The 17,327-nt window shown below is 39.0% G+C and overlaps 2 protein-coding genes across 2 annotated transcripts; both read left to right on the plus strand.

Annotated features, from left to right (window-relative positions):
• Positions 1-2,144: 2,144 nt before the first annotated feature.
• Positions 2,145-4,579, plus strand: opa3 (outer mitochondrial membrane lipid metabolism regulator OPA3). Its single transcript, XM_020627752.3, has 2 exons — positions 2,145-2,320; positions 3,711-4,579. Exons 1-2 carry the CDS (start codon positions 2,179-2,181, stop codon positions 4,037-4,039), a joined length of 471 nt encoding a protein of 156 aa, XP_020483408.1. The 5' UTR covers positions 2,145-2,178; the 3' UTR covers positions 4,040-4,579.
• Positions 4,580-5,858: 1,279 nt separating this feature from the next.
• Positions 5,859-17,321, plus strand: hnrnpul1 (heterogeneous nuclear ribonucleoprotein U-like 1). The gene is made up of 16 exons (XM_020649197.3): positions 5,859-5,954; positions 6,452-6,729; positions 7,817-8,155; positions 8,305-8,518; positions 8,700-8,773; positions 9,169-9,308; positions 9,652-9,751; positions 9,847-9,959; positions 10,346-10,612; positions 10,965-11,087; positions 11,178-11,306; positions 13,685-13,853; positions 14,632-14,895; positions 15,382-15,530; positions 15,622-15,843; positions 16,394-17,321. Exons 2-16 carry the CDS (start codon positions 6,498-6,500, stop codon positions 16,508-16,510), a joined length of 2,652 nt encoding a protein of 883 aa, XP_020504853.2. The 5' UTR covers positions 5,859-5,954; positions 6,452-6,497; the 3' UTR covers positions 16,511-17,321.
• Positions 17,322-17,327: the final 6 nt, after the last annotated feature.

Genomic DNA, 17,327 nt, shown 5'->3' on the forward strand with positions numbered 1-17,327 from the left:
CGCCTCTGGTGGTAGATGTTCATGTGACCAGTATACATGATAATCTTGTTAACAATTAACAATTGTTCATGGGTTTTAATGTAATTGAGTAGACAAACAAGATGAATATTCTTTCCTACTAATTTGTTTTGTTTCCTATTTTATTGAAGTATTTGATAGATCAGATTAAAATGTATTTTCATGTTATAAACAAAATCTTACAGTTACAGGCCTTTTGGGTATGTGAGCAACTATTTATATGAACTGAACAATTGATTAAAATCAATTAATTAATTAATTAACACTGAATGCAACACATGAATGCATTGACGAGACACATGATGTGACACACATTTAATTTTCTAACAGTTTTATCGGCCTGGGCATCAATTACCAAAATGTACTCCGTGAGAAATATAAACATAACTTTTGCATCTTTTTGAGACTTCGAAAGTACTCAATAAACGGAAACCACGACTGTTCTCTCTTTTTCACATGCAGCAGTCGTTCGATAAAAGTATTACTTTAAGATCTGTAGTGTTGTTTTTTTTCTAGCTCAGGTACTTTAGGCTTGTAACATAACAGTGATTGAATCGTTTTACAACATGTCGTATCAAAAGTAACTGAAGTATTTTCACATCTTTGCTTTACATATCTCCCTTTTCTGCATATTTTTTACCCATTACATGAGTGCTGTAAGTAACCTCCCCGGTTCTGATAAAATTGAGTGTGTTTACATTGAGTATCCTGGTTATGAGCCTTATCATGGTTGGTCCTAAAACCAAGGCAAACTGCAGTATCTGAAACCTTCTTCATGGTGAAACCAACTCAAACTGCAGTATCTGAAACCTTCTTCATGGTGAAACCGAAGCAAACTGCAGTATCTGAAACCTTCTTCATGGTGAAACCGAAGCAAACTGCAGTATCTGACACCTTCTTCATGGTGAAACCAACTCAAACTGCAGTATCTGAAACCTTCTTCATGGTGAAACCAACTCAAACTGCAGTATCTGAAACCTTCTTCATGGTGAAACCAACTCAAACTGCAGTATCTGAAACCTTCTTCATGGTGAAACCAACTCAAACTGCAGTATCTGAAACCTTCTTCATGGTGAAACCAACTCAAACTGCAGTATCTGAAACCTTCTTCATGGTGAAACCAACTCAAACTGCAGTATCTGAAACCTTCTTCATGGTGAAACCAACTCAAACTGCAGTATCTGACACCTTCTTCATGGTGAAACCAACTCAAACTGCAGTATCTGAAACCTTCTTCATGGTGAAACCGAAGCAAACTGCAGTATCTGAAACCTTCTTCATGGTGAAACCAACTCAAACTGCAGTATCTGACACCTTCTTCATGGTGAAACCAACTCAAACTGCAGTATCTGAAACCTTCTTCATGGTGAAACCAACTCAAACTGCAGTATCTGACACCTTCTTCATGGTGAAACCGAAGCAAACTGCAGTATCTGAAACCTTCTTCATGGTGAAACCAACTCAAACTGCAGTATCTGAAACCTTCTTCATGGTGAAACCAACTCAAACTGCAGTATCTGAAACCTTCTTCATGGTGAAACCAACTCAAACTGCAGTATCTGAAACCTTCTTCATGGTGAAACCAACTCAAACTGCAGTATCTGAAACCTTCTTCATGGTGAAACCGAGGCAAAATGCAGTAAGTGTCACTTACTGCAGCTTGCCTCGGTTTCACAGTGTATTTTACAGATACTGCTTAACTAAAAAAAAACAATATCTTTGGGAAATAAAGCAGTAGAACTACAAAACTCTCACAGGCTGAAGAGCAGATACTGCACTTACGATTTGTGCAAAAAAGTGAATTTCACAAAAAGTGTAGATGATGCACTTTGGCTTTGTAGGGCAGAATAATGCTGGTGTTACTGGTTCAATTAAATTTGAATAAAAAAGTATTAATCTCATACCCAGGAACAATATCACAAAATAACTGATTGTAGAAACTAACTGACCACTTTTCGAGTTTCCACTGTGTTCGTAGGATCACGGGTTACGCTTAAAAGTTGTAAAGAAAGTGAGCAAAGTACTGTGAAACATTGACCTGGTTATATTTTAATTACGAGGGGGCGGGCTTTATTGAGTCCGTCAATTATTAAACGTCATCACGTAGCCTGAACGTCAACGTGCTCCGCCGTACGGTGGTGGTGAGATATTTCCGCAAAGATGGTGGTCGGTGCTTTCCCAATCGCCAAGCTCCTCTACCTTGGAGTGAGGCAGATGAGCAAGCCTTTGGCGAACCGAATAAAAGCGGGAGCCCGGAGGAGCGAATTCTTTAAAAATTACGTCTGCTTGCCGCCGGCACAGTGTGAGTAACCGAGTTAAAAGCGATGAGTGACCGCTAGATTTCAGTGTCAGACAGCCGACCCATGGATAACCGAGGGCGGCCACAACTACCAATGAGATTGCAGTTATCAGAACGGCATGTCCAATACTTTTCATGGTTTTATCCTGTCGACCAATCGTAGCCCGGCAGGTTCGAAGTGGGCGGGTCTTTCCTGTCATTGAGCAGGTTGTAGTTTTAGCTTGACAGCGGGGTGAATTGGTGTGGCCCCCTCTCCTGTCCAGATTATAACACCAGAAAATAACAGATATAATATTTTATGACTGTTTGGGGACATAAATTGTTCCTGTTTGTTAAAAAAAAAAACTTCCATATTGGAAGAAAGCTACAGCTCTCTGGGTATCATAATAACTAGCCTACATGTGTTTATTAGGCTACACTAAAAAACCATTCTTCATCGATTCATTTTCAGAAGGTTTACTTCATCAAGTCTCCATAAGGGGAAAAAAACACAAAAGTAAATGTAAAGGTGAGCCAATCTTTCCATTGTCAAACACAAAACCTTATATCAGGACAAATTAGAGGGATGTGTGATCATTCAAACAAGCATTTAACTCTTGATTGACTCACCTTTTCTGTACCAGATTAAATATATATATCATTGACAGTGCATATATCTGCTGGAACAATTTGCAGTAACTGAGATAATGCACTAAATACCAACCACCAGCAAACACACTGTCATTTCTTTCAGCTGCACCGGACAAAACGTGCATACATTTAAATATGAGTATAGATAGATTTACTTTATTGATCCCAAACTGTGAAATTGTGGCAATAGTTAGTACCTTTAGTGCCATTCGACTACTAAATAAGGGCAACAAAAATGTGATTAAGAGGTTTAGCGTGTGTTGCATACATAGTATATGTAGACAAATGCGTCATATTGCATTCTTCTCATTTATTTTACTGTTCACCTGCTCATTTTATTTATTTATTTATTTAATAGCACACATATAAGAATACATCAAAATAGGATTAACAAAAACATAACAGGCTTATACAAGGGACCACACCTCTAAATAAATCAACACATATACAGTAACCTATACACGTATTCATACACACACACTTAGACACATACATACAATAGAAAGACTGAGAATGTTAACCCTCTATCAGCTAAATGAAACAGGCATTGATCTATTAAAAATAGAGTGAAATGAGTGAGTTGATGGTAAGAAAAAAGAAAAGAAATATATTTAATATATGCAAAAGTTTGACCTCATGGATTAAATGTGAAGACAGTTTCCTTTTAAAAAATCTCTGTAGGCATGAAGAAACTGCGAACAACACTCTTAATCATATTGAAGTCCGAGTGATGCTGTGCTCTGTATGTTCTTTGTCCTTACAGTTTATCATTGGATTGAGATGAGAACAAAGATGCGGATCATGGGCTTTCGGGGTTCCACCATTAAGCCGCTAAATGAAGATGCGGCTGCAGAGCTGGGTGCAGAGTTGCTGGGAGAGGCGATCATCTTCCTTGTTGGCGGTGGATGTATGGTGCTGGAGTACAGCAGGCAAGCTGCTAACGCTCGCCGCAAAGAAGAGGAGCTGAATGAAACCATCACAGGCCTACAGACTAATATAGCAGAACTAACACTAACAACAGAGACTTTAGATGCTCAGCTGAGAGAGATGAACAGGCAACTGCTATCGTTTCCTGTTCCCACCAAAAAATGATCTACATTTGTTCTTTGCTATATGGCAAGGCTGATAACTCCCTGCTTCACACACTTTCTCCTGCCCGTACAACTGGGTGGTTGAGGTTGATACAAACATATCTGTGTATGGTGGATTTGAGTGCTGTAATTAGCTCAAGTTTTGAGCATATAGTTGTAAAGGGGGAATGCTATGATATTCATAGTGTATTTCTGTGGCTGATCCTGCATGTTGATTATAAAGGTCACTGTACATAAAGATTTACAGTAAAGGGCAATGGTGACTTTAAAGATAATATATTTTATAAAAAGCTCCAGAATATTTGATTGTCATTATATCAGTGGTCGCCATGGACATTAATAACTTACTTACTTAATTCACTGCTGTAGGTTATTGCTATCAATTGTAAGCGACTTTAGGTCAAAAGAAGAACTCTGGTTGGATTCAGTCTTGGGACATTTCAAGTTGCATTAGAACTGTAATTCTCTTCTCTGGTTTATGTACATTGGATGTGATGAAAGCTGTAAAGGAGTTGTGTAAAATAAAATTATTTGAAGTCTGTTTATAGAGTTTGTGTCATATTTCACTAAAAACGAAATTACAATACTTTCTTCTTATTGAAACCTGATCATCGTCATAGTTAATCCTTTTCTTTTTTACTTTCTACAAGACTTGTGAGAACTATGAAAGTCCTCTTTTTAGGTCTTATGATAAGGCCTGGTTTGTTGGTGCTAAGTTCAGCATAAAAGCAAAATATGTTCCATTCAAAATTTTGCATAAAATTTATCCCACAAATTTTTATTTTTACTTATACTGAATACTCTTTTTTTTTTTTTTTTTTTGTGGACTTGAGTAAGAAACATTCTATAATTTGTTGAATCTATGTACATACACTAAAATATTTTGGGCTGCTGTTCAACATTAGCCATAAGGAGAACAACAGGACAAATTATTATTTTCCAGGAAAAATATGTTTTCATTTAATTTGAAGACGAGGAAACAACCCTAATTTCAAGCAAGGAAGCCGCTACCACAAACACTATTTTTAAAAGGTTAACTATAGGCTCAAATTCATTTAAAATGTAAATTCTAATTTCTGTGTTAAGTATATCCCTTATGTTTTGTATGTATTTCCTGTTTTGTATGTATCGGTTTAATAAAAAAAACAAAGATAATGTTATATTGTACAGTATTGGTCTACCAAGTTTAAATCCAGAATAATGTGTGTGTGTGTATATATATATATATATATATATAATAATAATATAATATGTACATACACTAAAATATTTCGGGCTGCTGTTCAACATTAGCCTATATAAGGCGAACAACAGGACAAATTATTAATTTCCAGGAAAAATACGTTTTCATTGTCATTTAATTTCATCATCATGCACATTTCTTTTTTTACAAGAATTGCGTCAATGGGCCAGGTCCTGGCCAGGTCACCCTTGTGAAAGAGATCCTAATCTCGATCAGGTTAAATAAAGGTTAAATAAAAAAATAAAAAATTATAAACATAATTTCAAGCAAGGAAGCCGCTAACACAAACACTATTTTTAAAAGGTTAAATAAAGGCTCAAATTAATAAAAAAAATTAAATTCTAATTTATGTGCCTGGTGAAAATCCCTAATGTTTTGTATGTATTTACTGTTCTGTAAATGTATCGATTTAATAAAATAAAATAAATAAAAACAAAGATAATGTTATATTATACAGTATTGGTCTACCCAGTTTAAATCCAGAATAAAAACAAGTGTCAGATTTATTACACGTGCATATCGGCGTAAATGTAATTATTTTGAAATTGCTGCCAGTCTTCTCGACTTCCGGTTTTAGGTTTCGCTCTCGATGACGACACCAGGGGGCAGCACTCATTCATTCACTCTTCCTATCTTCTATCACAACTGACCCGCGCAACTCGCGAGAGAAGAGGTAGGCCTCAACTTTATTTAATCTTTATTTTGCATCACAACTTACACACGGAGCAAACACTACAAACACACAGGGACGGTATAAAAACACAGAGTAATGTTCGCAGCGGGTGTACAGCCACACTAAGTTGTGCAAAAGTAACTTCTCTGTCGGTTGTAGCGACGTTAGCTCACCCAAGGCTAACACGGCTAGCGATACAGCGGCAACTTGAGGTAAACAACTTCACGCATATTCAAGCTGCAAGCGTGTTTTGCGATCATTTTTGTAGCCGTGTGCAGTTTTTAACTCAGAATGAAGCACTTCAAAGATAGTTAGTGTGAACATGTGAATGCATGTGTGCAGTCAGTGTTGCACCCAGCGCTTGTAGCAAAGCTAACATGCTAACGTAGCATTAGACGTGCTGAGACGATCTGCCGCCATCGGGTATCGATTTTTTAAACAGTGAGGCGCGGTGTTGTAAGATGTCCTCTGCTGACTTTGTTTTACTTTTTGTTTAGGTAGCAACATCGGAAAACTGAAACAAACACCAAAAAAACACACACAATGAGTGTTGACGTAAAGAAACTGAAAGTGAACGAACTAAAAGAGGAGCTGCAGCGCCGCGGCCTGGACACCAAAGGCCTGAAGGCAGATCTGGTGGAGAGGCTGAAAACTGCCCTGGAGGCTGAAACTAACACTGATGCGACTGAGCAAGGGGACCAGGAGGATGCATACTATCAGGAAACCCCAGAGAACGAAGAGGACGAAGATGTAGAGGATGCAGAAGAGCAACAGGGTAAGCCTTGTTGATGTATAGTTTAATTTAATATTTAACTGCTCTGCAGGATTTTGATTTTATGTGTTTGATCTCTGAAGGGTCAATGATGTGTTCTGCATTTAATCACCATATTTAACCATACAATCTTTATTATCGTTGTGTACAAAGGACACAACGAAACTTCCTTAGCAGCAATCTTAAGTCAAAGTCAACTTTATTGTCAATTTCAAAATATGGCAGACATACAGTTGGATGTGCAGAATTTGTTTGTGTTTACATTTAATGAGGAGGATCGTAGATGGAGATTTAATTTTAAAAGTCCTTTTGCACTCACTACATTAAAACTAATGTGTTTTTCAGTAAATGGAGTTAAATTAGGGAATTTTCTCGATAATCATTTAAAATGCTGCTCAACTATCATAAGGTATCTATAAGGCACACAATCATTTGCTTCCGAACAGTATTCAGAGGTTTTTTGAAACTAGAGAGAGTCGGTATGAACTAAGGGGAAAAGGTGTGTATAAAAACCAAAGGTAAGGACAAAGATAAAGAACAGGTGTATTTCAGTAAAAGGGGTTAATTTGTGGAATACTTGTGTCATGGAATTAAGAATGTGTCGTTCACTTTCCAGATTTAAATTTTTGTTAGAAAAAAATGGTGTTTAACAAATATAAAAGGCAGGTTTGATTATTTTTTGTTCTGTTATTCTGTTTCGTTTTTTGTTTGTTTCATTTGTTTTGTTCTGAAAGAAATTCTTAGAACAAATTTTGTTCTGATATGTTCTGTTTTTTTGTAACCAAACTAGTATACTGTGTTAAATAATAAGATTTGTAATAAGGGTAGGTGTAATAAGCTAAAGCTTCAGCCTACACCTTTTCAGTCAAGATGTTTTTGTTTTTTCTTGTGACCGAAATAAATGATTACTACTTCTGATTACTACTAATGAATAATAATAAATAAATAGACAGTTTGGGAGTAGGAGTTTGTCCACAGCTCTGGGATATTAAACATTGTTACAAGTTTCTGTAAATAAAAATGATATTTCAAGTAATATAATTCTGCATTTTGTTTTTATGAGTTTATTGGATCTCCTTTTGCATTACAGAAGCTGCTGAGGACTCTGGTGATGATGCGGATGAAGGCGAAGGTGAAGTGGAACCAGATGCCGAAGCGGAACAAGATGCAGAAGCGGAAGAAGATGGTGAGGACGATGTTCTTCAAGAGGAAGATGAGGGTAGAGACTCTGGTGGTTACTACGAGGATGAGGAAGCAGAAGGCGAGCCTTATGAAAGTCGTCCAACTTCAGATTCGGGACACAGCATGCCTGACTTCACAGCAGATGTTGATGTAAACAAAGCCGAACATATGTCTGAGGAGGAAACTAAGCCTGTGGAAGAGCCAGAGCCAGAACCAGAGCCTGAGCAGAACCTTCAAAACATACCAGGTAATTTTCAACACAACCAGCTCTGTACATGAAAAGCTTTGTCTGCAGGGGCAATTTGTGCAAGTTTTTCCCCGTTTGATTAACTTCGATTTGTAAAGCTCTTCTAACTGAACATGGAGCTCATTTTCATTTTTCTTATATCATTTTAGAAGTCAAAGTGGAGGTGAAAATGGAGGATGAAGCTGAGGCTCCTAGTGTCGAACAGGAAAGGCAGGATAGCCCTGAAGCAGAACATCAGCAGGAGCAAGATGCTGTAAAGGCTGAGCAAGTGAAAGCTGAGTCTGACAAGGGTGGAAACAGCCGCAAGAGACCATACGAGGAGAGCAGAGCCTATGGTTACTATGAGCATCGCGAAGACAAGAGGTAATATTCTCACCATAAGATATGATAGTTTTCTTTGGACTTGTATTTGGTTCTCTAAATCAGCACATGTACAACTTACCAACAGAGCCATGATGATATTGAACAGCCCTTAAGTTTCTAGTTGTATACATTCTGTCAATGAAAGCGCCTGTTAACCTCATACTCTGCTGATATTGTACAGATCCCGCACTCCACAACCCCCCGCTGAAGATGAAGAGGAGAACATAGATGACACTCTTGTTACGATTGATACATGTAAGTAAAATTAAATGCATCTGCTCAGTTTAAAACATCTATGTCCCCGCTGTTCTTCCTCTTTAATTATGAGGCCCTCTGACTTTTTTAAAACAAGTAAACTACTTTTACTCAAAGCTTCAGTGGTTCCAAGTGTCATGTCAGAGTGATCAGCTAGAAAACAGTATCTCTGCAGTCATTATTAATACATTTTAAAGTGAAAAGTATATGACATAAGTCCACTAAAACCTGGATTCAGAGCGGCGGCTTGGGCACTTGAGGTGCCTCATACTGTTATGTGGTTTCGATATAATTCATGCTTGTAATTAATGAATTAATTCAGTTAAAACGCTGGAACTGAAATAACAGAAAATAAAAACTGGTGCATTTTCTGTGTTTTTTCTTTCTTTCTTCAGACAACTGTGATCTGCACTTCAAAGTGTCCAGAGATCGCTACAGTGGTTATCCACTGACCATCGAAGGCTTCGCTTACCTTTGGGCCGGAGCGCGAGCTTCACATGGTGTCACCCAGGGTCGTGTGTGTTTTGAGATGAAGGTAATGAATTTATTTAAATCTCCATAGCAGGCATTTTCTTCAAATAATACGATAAATAAAACATAAACAAGTGCTCACTTTTCTGTCAGAGCTATTGTATTTGTCTGGTTAAACATCCAATAACTAAATAATCTGTACTTTGTTAACAAGAGACACAAAGGTTCATAAGTGTTTTTATTTCTGACACTATTCATGCAGCAGACCCTTTTGTTTTTTGATTTCTTGTTAACTTGCAATCACTTAAAATTTGAGTGTGACACTGATACTATAATGGCTTTCCAACTGCGGATTCTCTGACAGCATCTATGCATGATTTTGATCTAATTCTTCCTCTGCTCTTCAGCTAAATGAGGAAATTCCTGTAAAGCACCTGCCTAGTAGTGAGCCCGATCCCCATGTGGTCAGAATTGGATGGTCTCTGAACCACTGCAGCACTCAGCTTGGTGAGAGGAGCAGTTCCCTAAAATATTAGGCAACGTGTAAACAAGAAGGTAAATGCTGCGATTGAAAGATTACATTTCATTCTGTCATCTTTTAGGTGAGGAGGCCTTTTCTTTTGGGTATGGTGGAACAGGAAAGAAATCCTCTGATTGCAAGTTTGCAGACTTTGGTGAGAAGTTTGGTGAAAACGATGTCATCGGCTGTTACATTGTGAGTACTCAATATAGAAGTTAAATGTATCGTGTTCTTAAAACATGAAGTATCATTTGGATCATGAAATATTTCATCATATTGTATTACAAAGCACTCACTATGTGAAGTCAATGTGATTAATTTGTAATAAGTTTTGTGTTTCTGACAAATATTTATGGTCAGTGAAATAGTTGTTGTAGATTTCTGTCCATGTTGTTGCCAGAAAAGTAACCAGCAAAAAATTGATTTGGTAAGCAGGTTTCATACAGCTGCATAGACTTTGAGGAGCTATTGTGTGAACATTAATTTCAGAGATTGGACGCCAAAGTTGTTGTAAATTAAGATGGGGAAAAATACCATTAATATAATGGGTTTTTCTTCTCTTATGAATTATTTGATTTTAGGACTTCGACAGCGGAGACGAGGTGGAGATGGCCTACTCAAAAAATGGAGTTTCGTTGGGTGTTGCTTTCCGGACAACAAAGGAGGCACTGGCAGGCCGTGCCCTGTTCCCTCATGTCCTGGTGAAGAATTGTGCTGTTGAGTTCAACTTCGGACAGAAGCCGCAGCCCTACTTCCCCCCACCAGAGGGATACACCTACATCCACAATCTTGAGATGGAAGACAAAATCAGAGGGACTAAGGGACCGGCCACCAAATCTGATTGCGAGGTAGGAAAGTTCTTAAAACTACAGAAAAGTATGTGGTCGCTTTGTGCAAAAAATGAAGTTGTTTTTACCATTGGAAGCACCACACATGCAGACCAAAATGAGAAAGCATGCCTATAAATATGTTAACCCCTTTTTAGACTTAGTAAACTTAGTTTATGCCAAACATGGTGATTGTAAATAGTCAAGAAATAGATGAAAACAGAAAAACATGTTCTTTGAAAAATATTGAGCTTAATTAAGTTGTTAAATTCAAAGAGATGACATATATGTCCAAGGTGAAATACATTTTGGTTGATTACAATAAAACCAGATTAAGTTCGTAAAATAAACTGATCTTCCTTTGTTGTTTCAGATCTTGATGATGGTTGGCCTGCCTGCCTGCGGAAAGACAACCTGGGCCACAAAGCATGCAGAGGCGAACCCTGAAAAGAAGTACAACATCTTGGGCACCAATGCAATCATGGACAAGATGAAGGTGGGTTTTTTAACACCAGCCGTAAACCAAACATAGTTCACACGTTTGTTTTGACCCTTCATTGTACTTACTGGACGATTTGCTCTTCAGGTGATGGGCCTGCGTCGCCAGAAGAACTACTCCGGGCGCTGGGATGTTCTGATTCAGCAGGCCACCCAGTGTCTGAACCGGCTGATTGAGATCGCTGCTCGCAAGAGACGCAACTACATCCTAGATCAGGTACTGCCCCTCTTACCCACACTCTGCTCATATTCTCGCCACAGTCAGTCAATGTGCCCTGATAATCACTCTCTCTAATGGACTATTTATTTATCTTTCAGGGGGGCTCTGTGTATTATAGAGTAGAAGAAGCATTGAACACCCTCTTGTCACTTGCTTGTCTTGAATTGTAATAAGAAAATGATTAATGGCTCTCATAAGTGACAGAATATATCATGTTTTCATCACTCAGTATATTTGCACTTGCTATATTTTTGTCATAATACAGTATTGTTTGTCTTGTGAATTTCAACAATGTACAAAGTAAACCATGACTATGTTAAGATGTTGAGAAACAAGTAAGCTCTGACTGGTGAGTAAGAAAAAAACCTTCTGTTGCTAATTTAATAAGACAGAGTTGATGGCTTTATAAAAGCTATTTTTAAGTGAGATACATGGAACTTTTGAGTGTGTTTTTTTATTAATTGACATTGAAGGTAAGTAATGACTAACAGTTTTAGATTTTCAGATTCTGAGGAAATGTGAAAAAAAAAGGTAGGTGGGTCTGTTGGCTTTCTTGGTTTTCTTTGGACACTGTGAGTATGTACAGGTAGGTTATATCTGTCTGTTGTTGTCTTGACTGGGACTAGAGTCTTATGAAGATGAGGTAAGTCCAGGTAAGAGTTGGGGGACCCGTCAGAAAAGCGAGGCGTCTTTGATGTAGCATGCTCTTGTAGACGATCGGTGTGTGACGTTGATTTTGCTACAGCTAAGAAGTACTGAACATGAGGCGGTTGGGGAAGAGAAACTGCGCTGAACAGCTTGGAGGTATTTCATAGAGAGGATTTCATAGTTGCTAATTGGAAGAATAGTGTATGGAGGATTTGGACCGTTTCTAATTATGGTGTACATTGAATTAGTTTGAAAAGAAACAGGTGACTTTGAACAGCTCAGTTGTTTTTTCCAGGACAAAGAAGTGCAATGCGTCAGGGAAACATTGAAATACGACAGTACTAAAGTTAAAGTTACGGGAAAATAATCCTTTAACCTTTCATCATAATCATTGTTATGGAAGTGCTGTTAATGAAACACTTATCAGGAAAAGGGTTGATGTTTAGTGTATTGTTCTTTTCTGTTGGTTTGTGTACAAATCATTGGTTACTGTTAAGAGAAGTGTTGGTTTGAAGTTGGTACATTGCGTTAACTGCCCCATCAGAGCGCTGTTATTCAGTGGTCAAGCGTGTGAAACAGCTGATTGACTCCTCGATATCAATTCAATGGCACAACATGGTGCTGATTTCTTTTGTCATCTGCTTATTTGAGCTGTCGATCTGTTTCAGTTTGAATTGTTATCTGAGATTATTTTTTAGGAGGTCATGTTATGAATTGCAAACTGAAACACTTCAATTCTTCCAGTTTCTTTAAGATGCAGCACATAAATACACACGCATGACTTTATAGAAAGAGTAGGGCAATAACTCAAAGATAGGGATTTAAAGCTGTATTGAACTGTTGCATTGTTGAAGCAAGATCTAATTAAAGATAACTATAAGTATAGCTTTGATACGCTGGGGTAGAATTAATCATTTTAAATGTTTAAAGTTAACAACTGCACTAGCAATGACAAATACTCGGGCAACTTACTCAATTATTACACAAGAAGAAACAAAAGATTTTATCTTTTCACTATTATTTAACCATTCAGAACTCCTGTGTTGTGATAGTTTTAATAAGTGATCGCTAATGGCAGCCTTAAGTTTGTATTTTTGCACTCGTAGGTTCTATATTATTCTACATGATAAAGAAGGTCTACCGATATTCTGCAAGAACGTTAACTGATCAGCTAAATCCATTTTTTCCTTCTATGTTGTTACTAAGCAGGATCGACTTTTAGGATGTTCTTCTGCGTGGACATAGATGATAGATGTCAGATTCAGATGGTGCACATATTCTACATCAGCTATTGCTCACACAATACATCCAAGTCGTAAAGATCTACTGAACTACACTGACAAGTAGTACATCGTCACTTCATGAAGCTGGTATTTAAAACCACTGGAATACTTTGAAGTTGAATATGTATGTCAGACATTCATAGGGGAAAAAGGTTGTTGTGTACCTGAGCGCAAGTACTGTTTAGTCAGTGAAATGTTTGTTGGGTCCCCCTGTGTCCTCAAATAACTTTTGGCAGCGGTCAGTGGGCACTGGACGCGCACAGTAAGAGGTAAGTCTGTGGAGTGATGAGAGGCCATTAGAACCTGAGTAAAAGCGTAGACTGACACCAGAGCCAAACCTCTCTCACTTCATTATTACAGGGTTCCAGCTTCCTTCCAGTGGAAAGCCATTACAAGTAAACAATAACAAACAAGCTTCTACTTCTTTCTTGTCACCATTGCTAGACAAATGTATATGGATCAGCAAGGAGACGAAAAATGCGTCCTTTTGAAGGTTTTCAACGCAAGGCTATTGTAATTTGTCCCACGGACGAGGATTTTAAAGAACGAACATTAAAGCAAACCAATGAGCAGGGGAAGGATGTGCCCGATCATGCTGTTTTAGAAATGAAAGGTAGGAATGCTGTGGAAACAACAAATAAAACACCAGATCTACTTTTTACTTTTCTATGTGTTGTCTCTAAAATCAAACTTGGAAGATGCCCCCTCCCCCCTTCCCTCATCATTGGCTTTGGCCAGATATCAGACCTGGACATTTTTTTTTTTTTTAAACAGTCCACATGAATTTGATTCTTCCTTATTTTTGCCCTCTATCTGCCACTTTCCATACGGCTTACCTCTAATGCACTGCAAACTAAGACTTTGGCTTGACGGGTCATGTAATAGAGAAGTCAATATTTCCCAATTTTTCTTAAACCGCACATGTTTCCAAAATGTCAAACTAAGAATCTGTCACACGCTAAAGTTAATTTGTAAAAAGAAACTTGACGTCAGCTTCCCTTGGTTTGCAGTGCCGTTTCCTCTTCTCACCAACCTTCTAGTTGTCCTTTTTGTCCCCCTCCCACCTCTACTGAACTTCTCCCTCTCCTTTGTCTGCTTAAACAAATTTTTCCTCCATGTTGTTCTGGAGGTGATGTTTGTTCCCTATACCCTGCCATCTGCTTCATCAATCTGCTTTTAATTTCTCTATGATTTCTAATTTCCCTGTATGGTACTAACTGTTTTTTCATTTTGTCTTTCGGTGGTGTGACTGCTCTGGTCTTCACTACAACCCCCTACCCCTCCATTTCTCTCTCTCTCCTTTTCTCTTCCTCCACCCATCTCTTGCTGGATGGGCTGTCACTCTCCTCCTCCTCCTCCTCCTCCTGTGGTCACCTCTGTCACTCTTCAAGCCAACTTTACTATCCCTGAGGCTTGCGACTTCCTGGAGGCAGTGACGTACATTGAGCTGCAACATGACGAGGCTGAAACCCTGCTGAAGCAGTACAATGAGGAGGGTCGCAAGGCTGGCCCGCCCCCTGAGAAACGCTTTGACAACAGGCAGGGCGGGTTCCGCGGCCGCGGTAGTGGAACCGTCCAGCGCTATGACAACCGTGACGGGTCTCGTGGTGGCTACCAAAACCGCAGCGGAGATGGAGGCAGTGGATACAGAGGAGGTGAGTGTAGCAGTCAACTCACATATAAAGCTGTACTGTGTCACCAAAGCCTTTTTCACACTTGCACAAAACTTCTGAAAATGTTTTCACTCTGATTTAAGCTGGAGTTTCTCCTGCCAGCTCCCTGGGATTTAATTTTCTCTGTATTGTGAGGGGTGGTGTTGTTAATTCCCTGTGCTGGGCAGTTAATTGAGTTACAATTTCAATTCTGATTTTGACTTCCTCCCATTGTTGTCCAACAGAAATAGTCCCCCCCCGTCCCCCCTTCCCCCCCTGAGAGTTGCAAGTGTAAACAACCAGATCAGGAGGATTTCAGGGGCAGTCCTCCTGAAATTCTCTAGAAATTTGTGCTTTTTGTAAAAACAGCTATTGATATTTTTTTTCCCTGTGAGAAGATGAAAGAGAAACTACAATTTGTTTATCAGCATAAAACAAAGCTATATGCATGAAAAAGGAACTTGAACTTCTATTTTGTGCATTTATTAGGCTACAATCGCGGCAGCTACAACCAGAGCCGTTGGGGTAGCAGCTACCGTGAAGGAGGCTCTGATTCCCGTGGTGGATACAACCGCAGCCAGCCGTCAGCAGGAAGTTACAATCGCCCAGCTCCTTACAACAAAGGAGGATATAACCAGGTACTGATTATATAATATTAGATACAATAAATACAATTTTAGAGTAACTAAATGCAAGTGTTTAATCATCATCTTCTTGCTGTATCTCCAGGGCTACAGCCAGACCTACAGTCAAGGATACAACCAGGGCAGCTACAATCAAAACTACTACAGCAACTACAGTCAGTATCCAGGATACAGCCAGGGCTACAGCCAGACACCCACCACTGCACAGACGTACAACCACCACCAGCAACAGCCACAGCCACAGCAGCCACAACAGACGCAGCAAACTCAGCAGACACAACAGAGCTACAACCAGCAATATCAGCAGGTAATGCATGACTAAGGAAACGCTTTGTCCCTGAGTGTTACACACAGTCTGTAGGGACTGGGACCTGGGTTGGGAACCGGAGGGTGGCTGGTTCAAGCAGACCATAATGTGGAAGTTGGTGTGGTAGCTGGAGAGGTGTCAGGGAACTTGCAGAGTACTGCTGAGGTTCCCCTTGAGCAAGGCACCAAGCCCCCAATGCTCTGGTGCGCTCCCTGTGTAGCAGCCCCACTCTGACATCTCTCCACTAACGCATGTCCACAGGTCCTGATTGTGCATGTTTGCGATTTTGGCCTATGTGTGTGAGAAGCCAGAAAACCAGAATTTCCCTCAGGGATTAATAAAGAATATTTAAAAAAATCAATTAAAAGTAATGTTGAAGGTGATTCTGTTAAAACCTAGTTGGCTTTAATGAATACCTGTAAGGACAAAGAGGGCTTCAGACTTCTAAAAGACTAATGTTAAATGTGGTATGCATACTGAAAATGATCTGTCATGCATAAGTACCACCAACATGTTCTCACCTGTCTTTGCTTTCTGTTTCTGCCTACAGTACGCTCAGCAGTGGCAGCAGTACTACCAGAACCAGAACCAGTGGAACCAGTATTACAGCCAGTACGGCAGCTACCCTGGACAGGGCAGTCAAGGCTCATCCTCTGGTTCCCAGTAACCTCGCCCTGCATCTTTACCTGCATCCGCCTGTGTCCTAGACACTCTGACCTCTGCAGCAAAATTGATTTTGTACAGTCTCACACAAAGTCCCCAATCATAACTGTCTCTGTCTGGTTTAACACAGTAGCTTCATTCCTCACCAATTAATGTACACATAAACTGAATACAGTTTGATGTCTTTTCATTTTTCTACTGAATGAAGTCTTACTCTGCGCAGTGACTGTGGGTTGGTAGATGATAGGTATCAAAACATTTAATGAATGTTATCTATTATGCATTGAATGTGGATGTTTGTTGAACTGCAAACTCCACATTTGCTACAGGTTGAAGAGTAAATTGTATATTTCTAGGAATCATAGTGGGAAAAAGTGACAAGGCAGGAAAACTTTTAAGCAAAGGCTGAATTATTCTGCTTGTTTTGAGAAGCTTAACAAAGAACAAAATGCATGCTTTTTACCTCCACCTCCCCTTCCTCTGTCTTGCTCTTTATTTTTCAGTTACCGAGTGAGCACATTTTATTTACTACAATAGACTTCAAACATGAAACATTTTTTTATAGTTGTTGGTGTTGATACTGTAGTATTTAAGAGTTGATCCAGTTTTTTGATTAAGAATATTTTGCCACTCTTGAGTAGTTTATGTGCAGGGTTTTTTTTTTATTCCTTTGTGATTGGTGTTCATTAAGTCCAGTAGTTAAAACCCTGTTGTAAAACCCATTTTTTCTACCTGAAGATGAAAGTCTGATTTTGACCAGTTACCCAAGCTGTTGTCTTGTCTTTATACAATAAATGCAATTGTATACGCCTGTAGATATC

The sequence above is a fragment of the Labrus bergylta genome, chromosome 11 (assembly GCF_963930695.1).
Source record: "Labrus bergylta chromosome 11, fLabBer1.1, whole genome shotgun sequence".
In the NCBI taxonomy this organism is placed as follows: Eukaryota; Metazoa; Chordata; class Actinopteri; order Labriformes; family Labridae; genus Labrus; species Labrus bergylta.

Excerpts from the sequence above, each read along its gene's own strand:
- hnrnpul1 (XM_020649197.3), top strand. The coding sequence starts at position 6,498 with ATGAGTGTTGACGTAAAGAAACTGAAAGTGAACGAACTAAAAGAGGAG. Across the intron at positions 8,156-8,304 it reads GAACCTTCAAAACATACCAG|AAGTCAAAGTGGAGGTGAAA; the intron begins GTAATTTTCAAC and ends ATATCATTTTAG. Across the intron at positions 14,896-15,381 it reads AGGCAGTGGATACAGAGGAG|GCTACAATCGCGGCAGCTAC; the intron begins GTGAGTGTAGCA and ends TGCATTTATTAG.
- opa3 (XM_020627752.3), top strand. The coding sequence starts at position 2,179 with ATGGTGGTCGGTGCTTTCCCAATCGCCAAGCTCCTCTACCTTGGAGTG. Across the intron at positions 2,321-3,710 it reads CTGCTTGCCGCCGGCACAGT|TTTATCATTGGATTGAGATG; the intron begins GTGAGTAACCGA and ends TTGTCCTTACAG.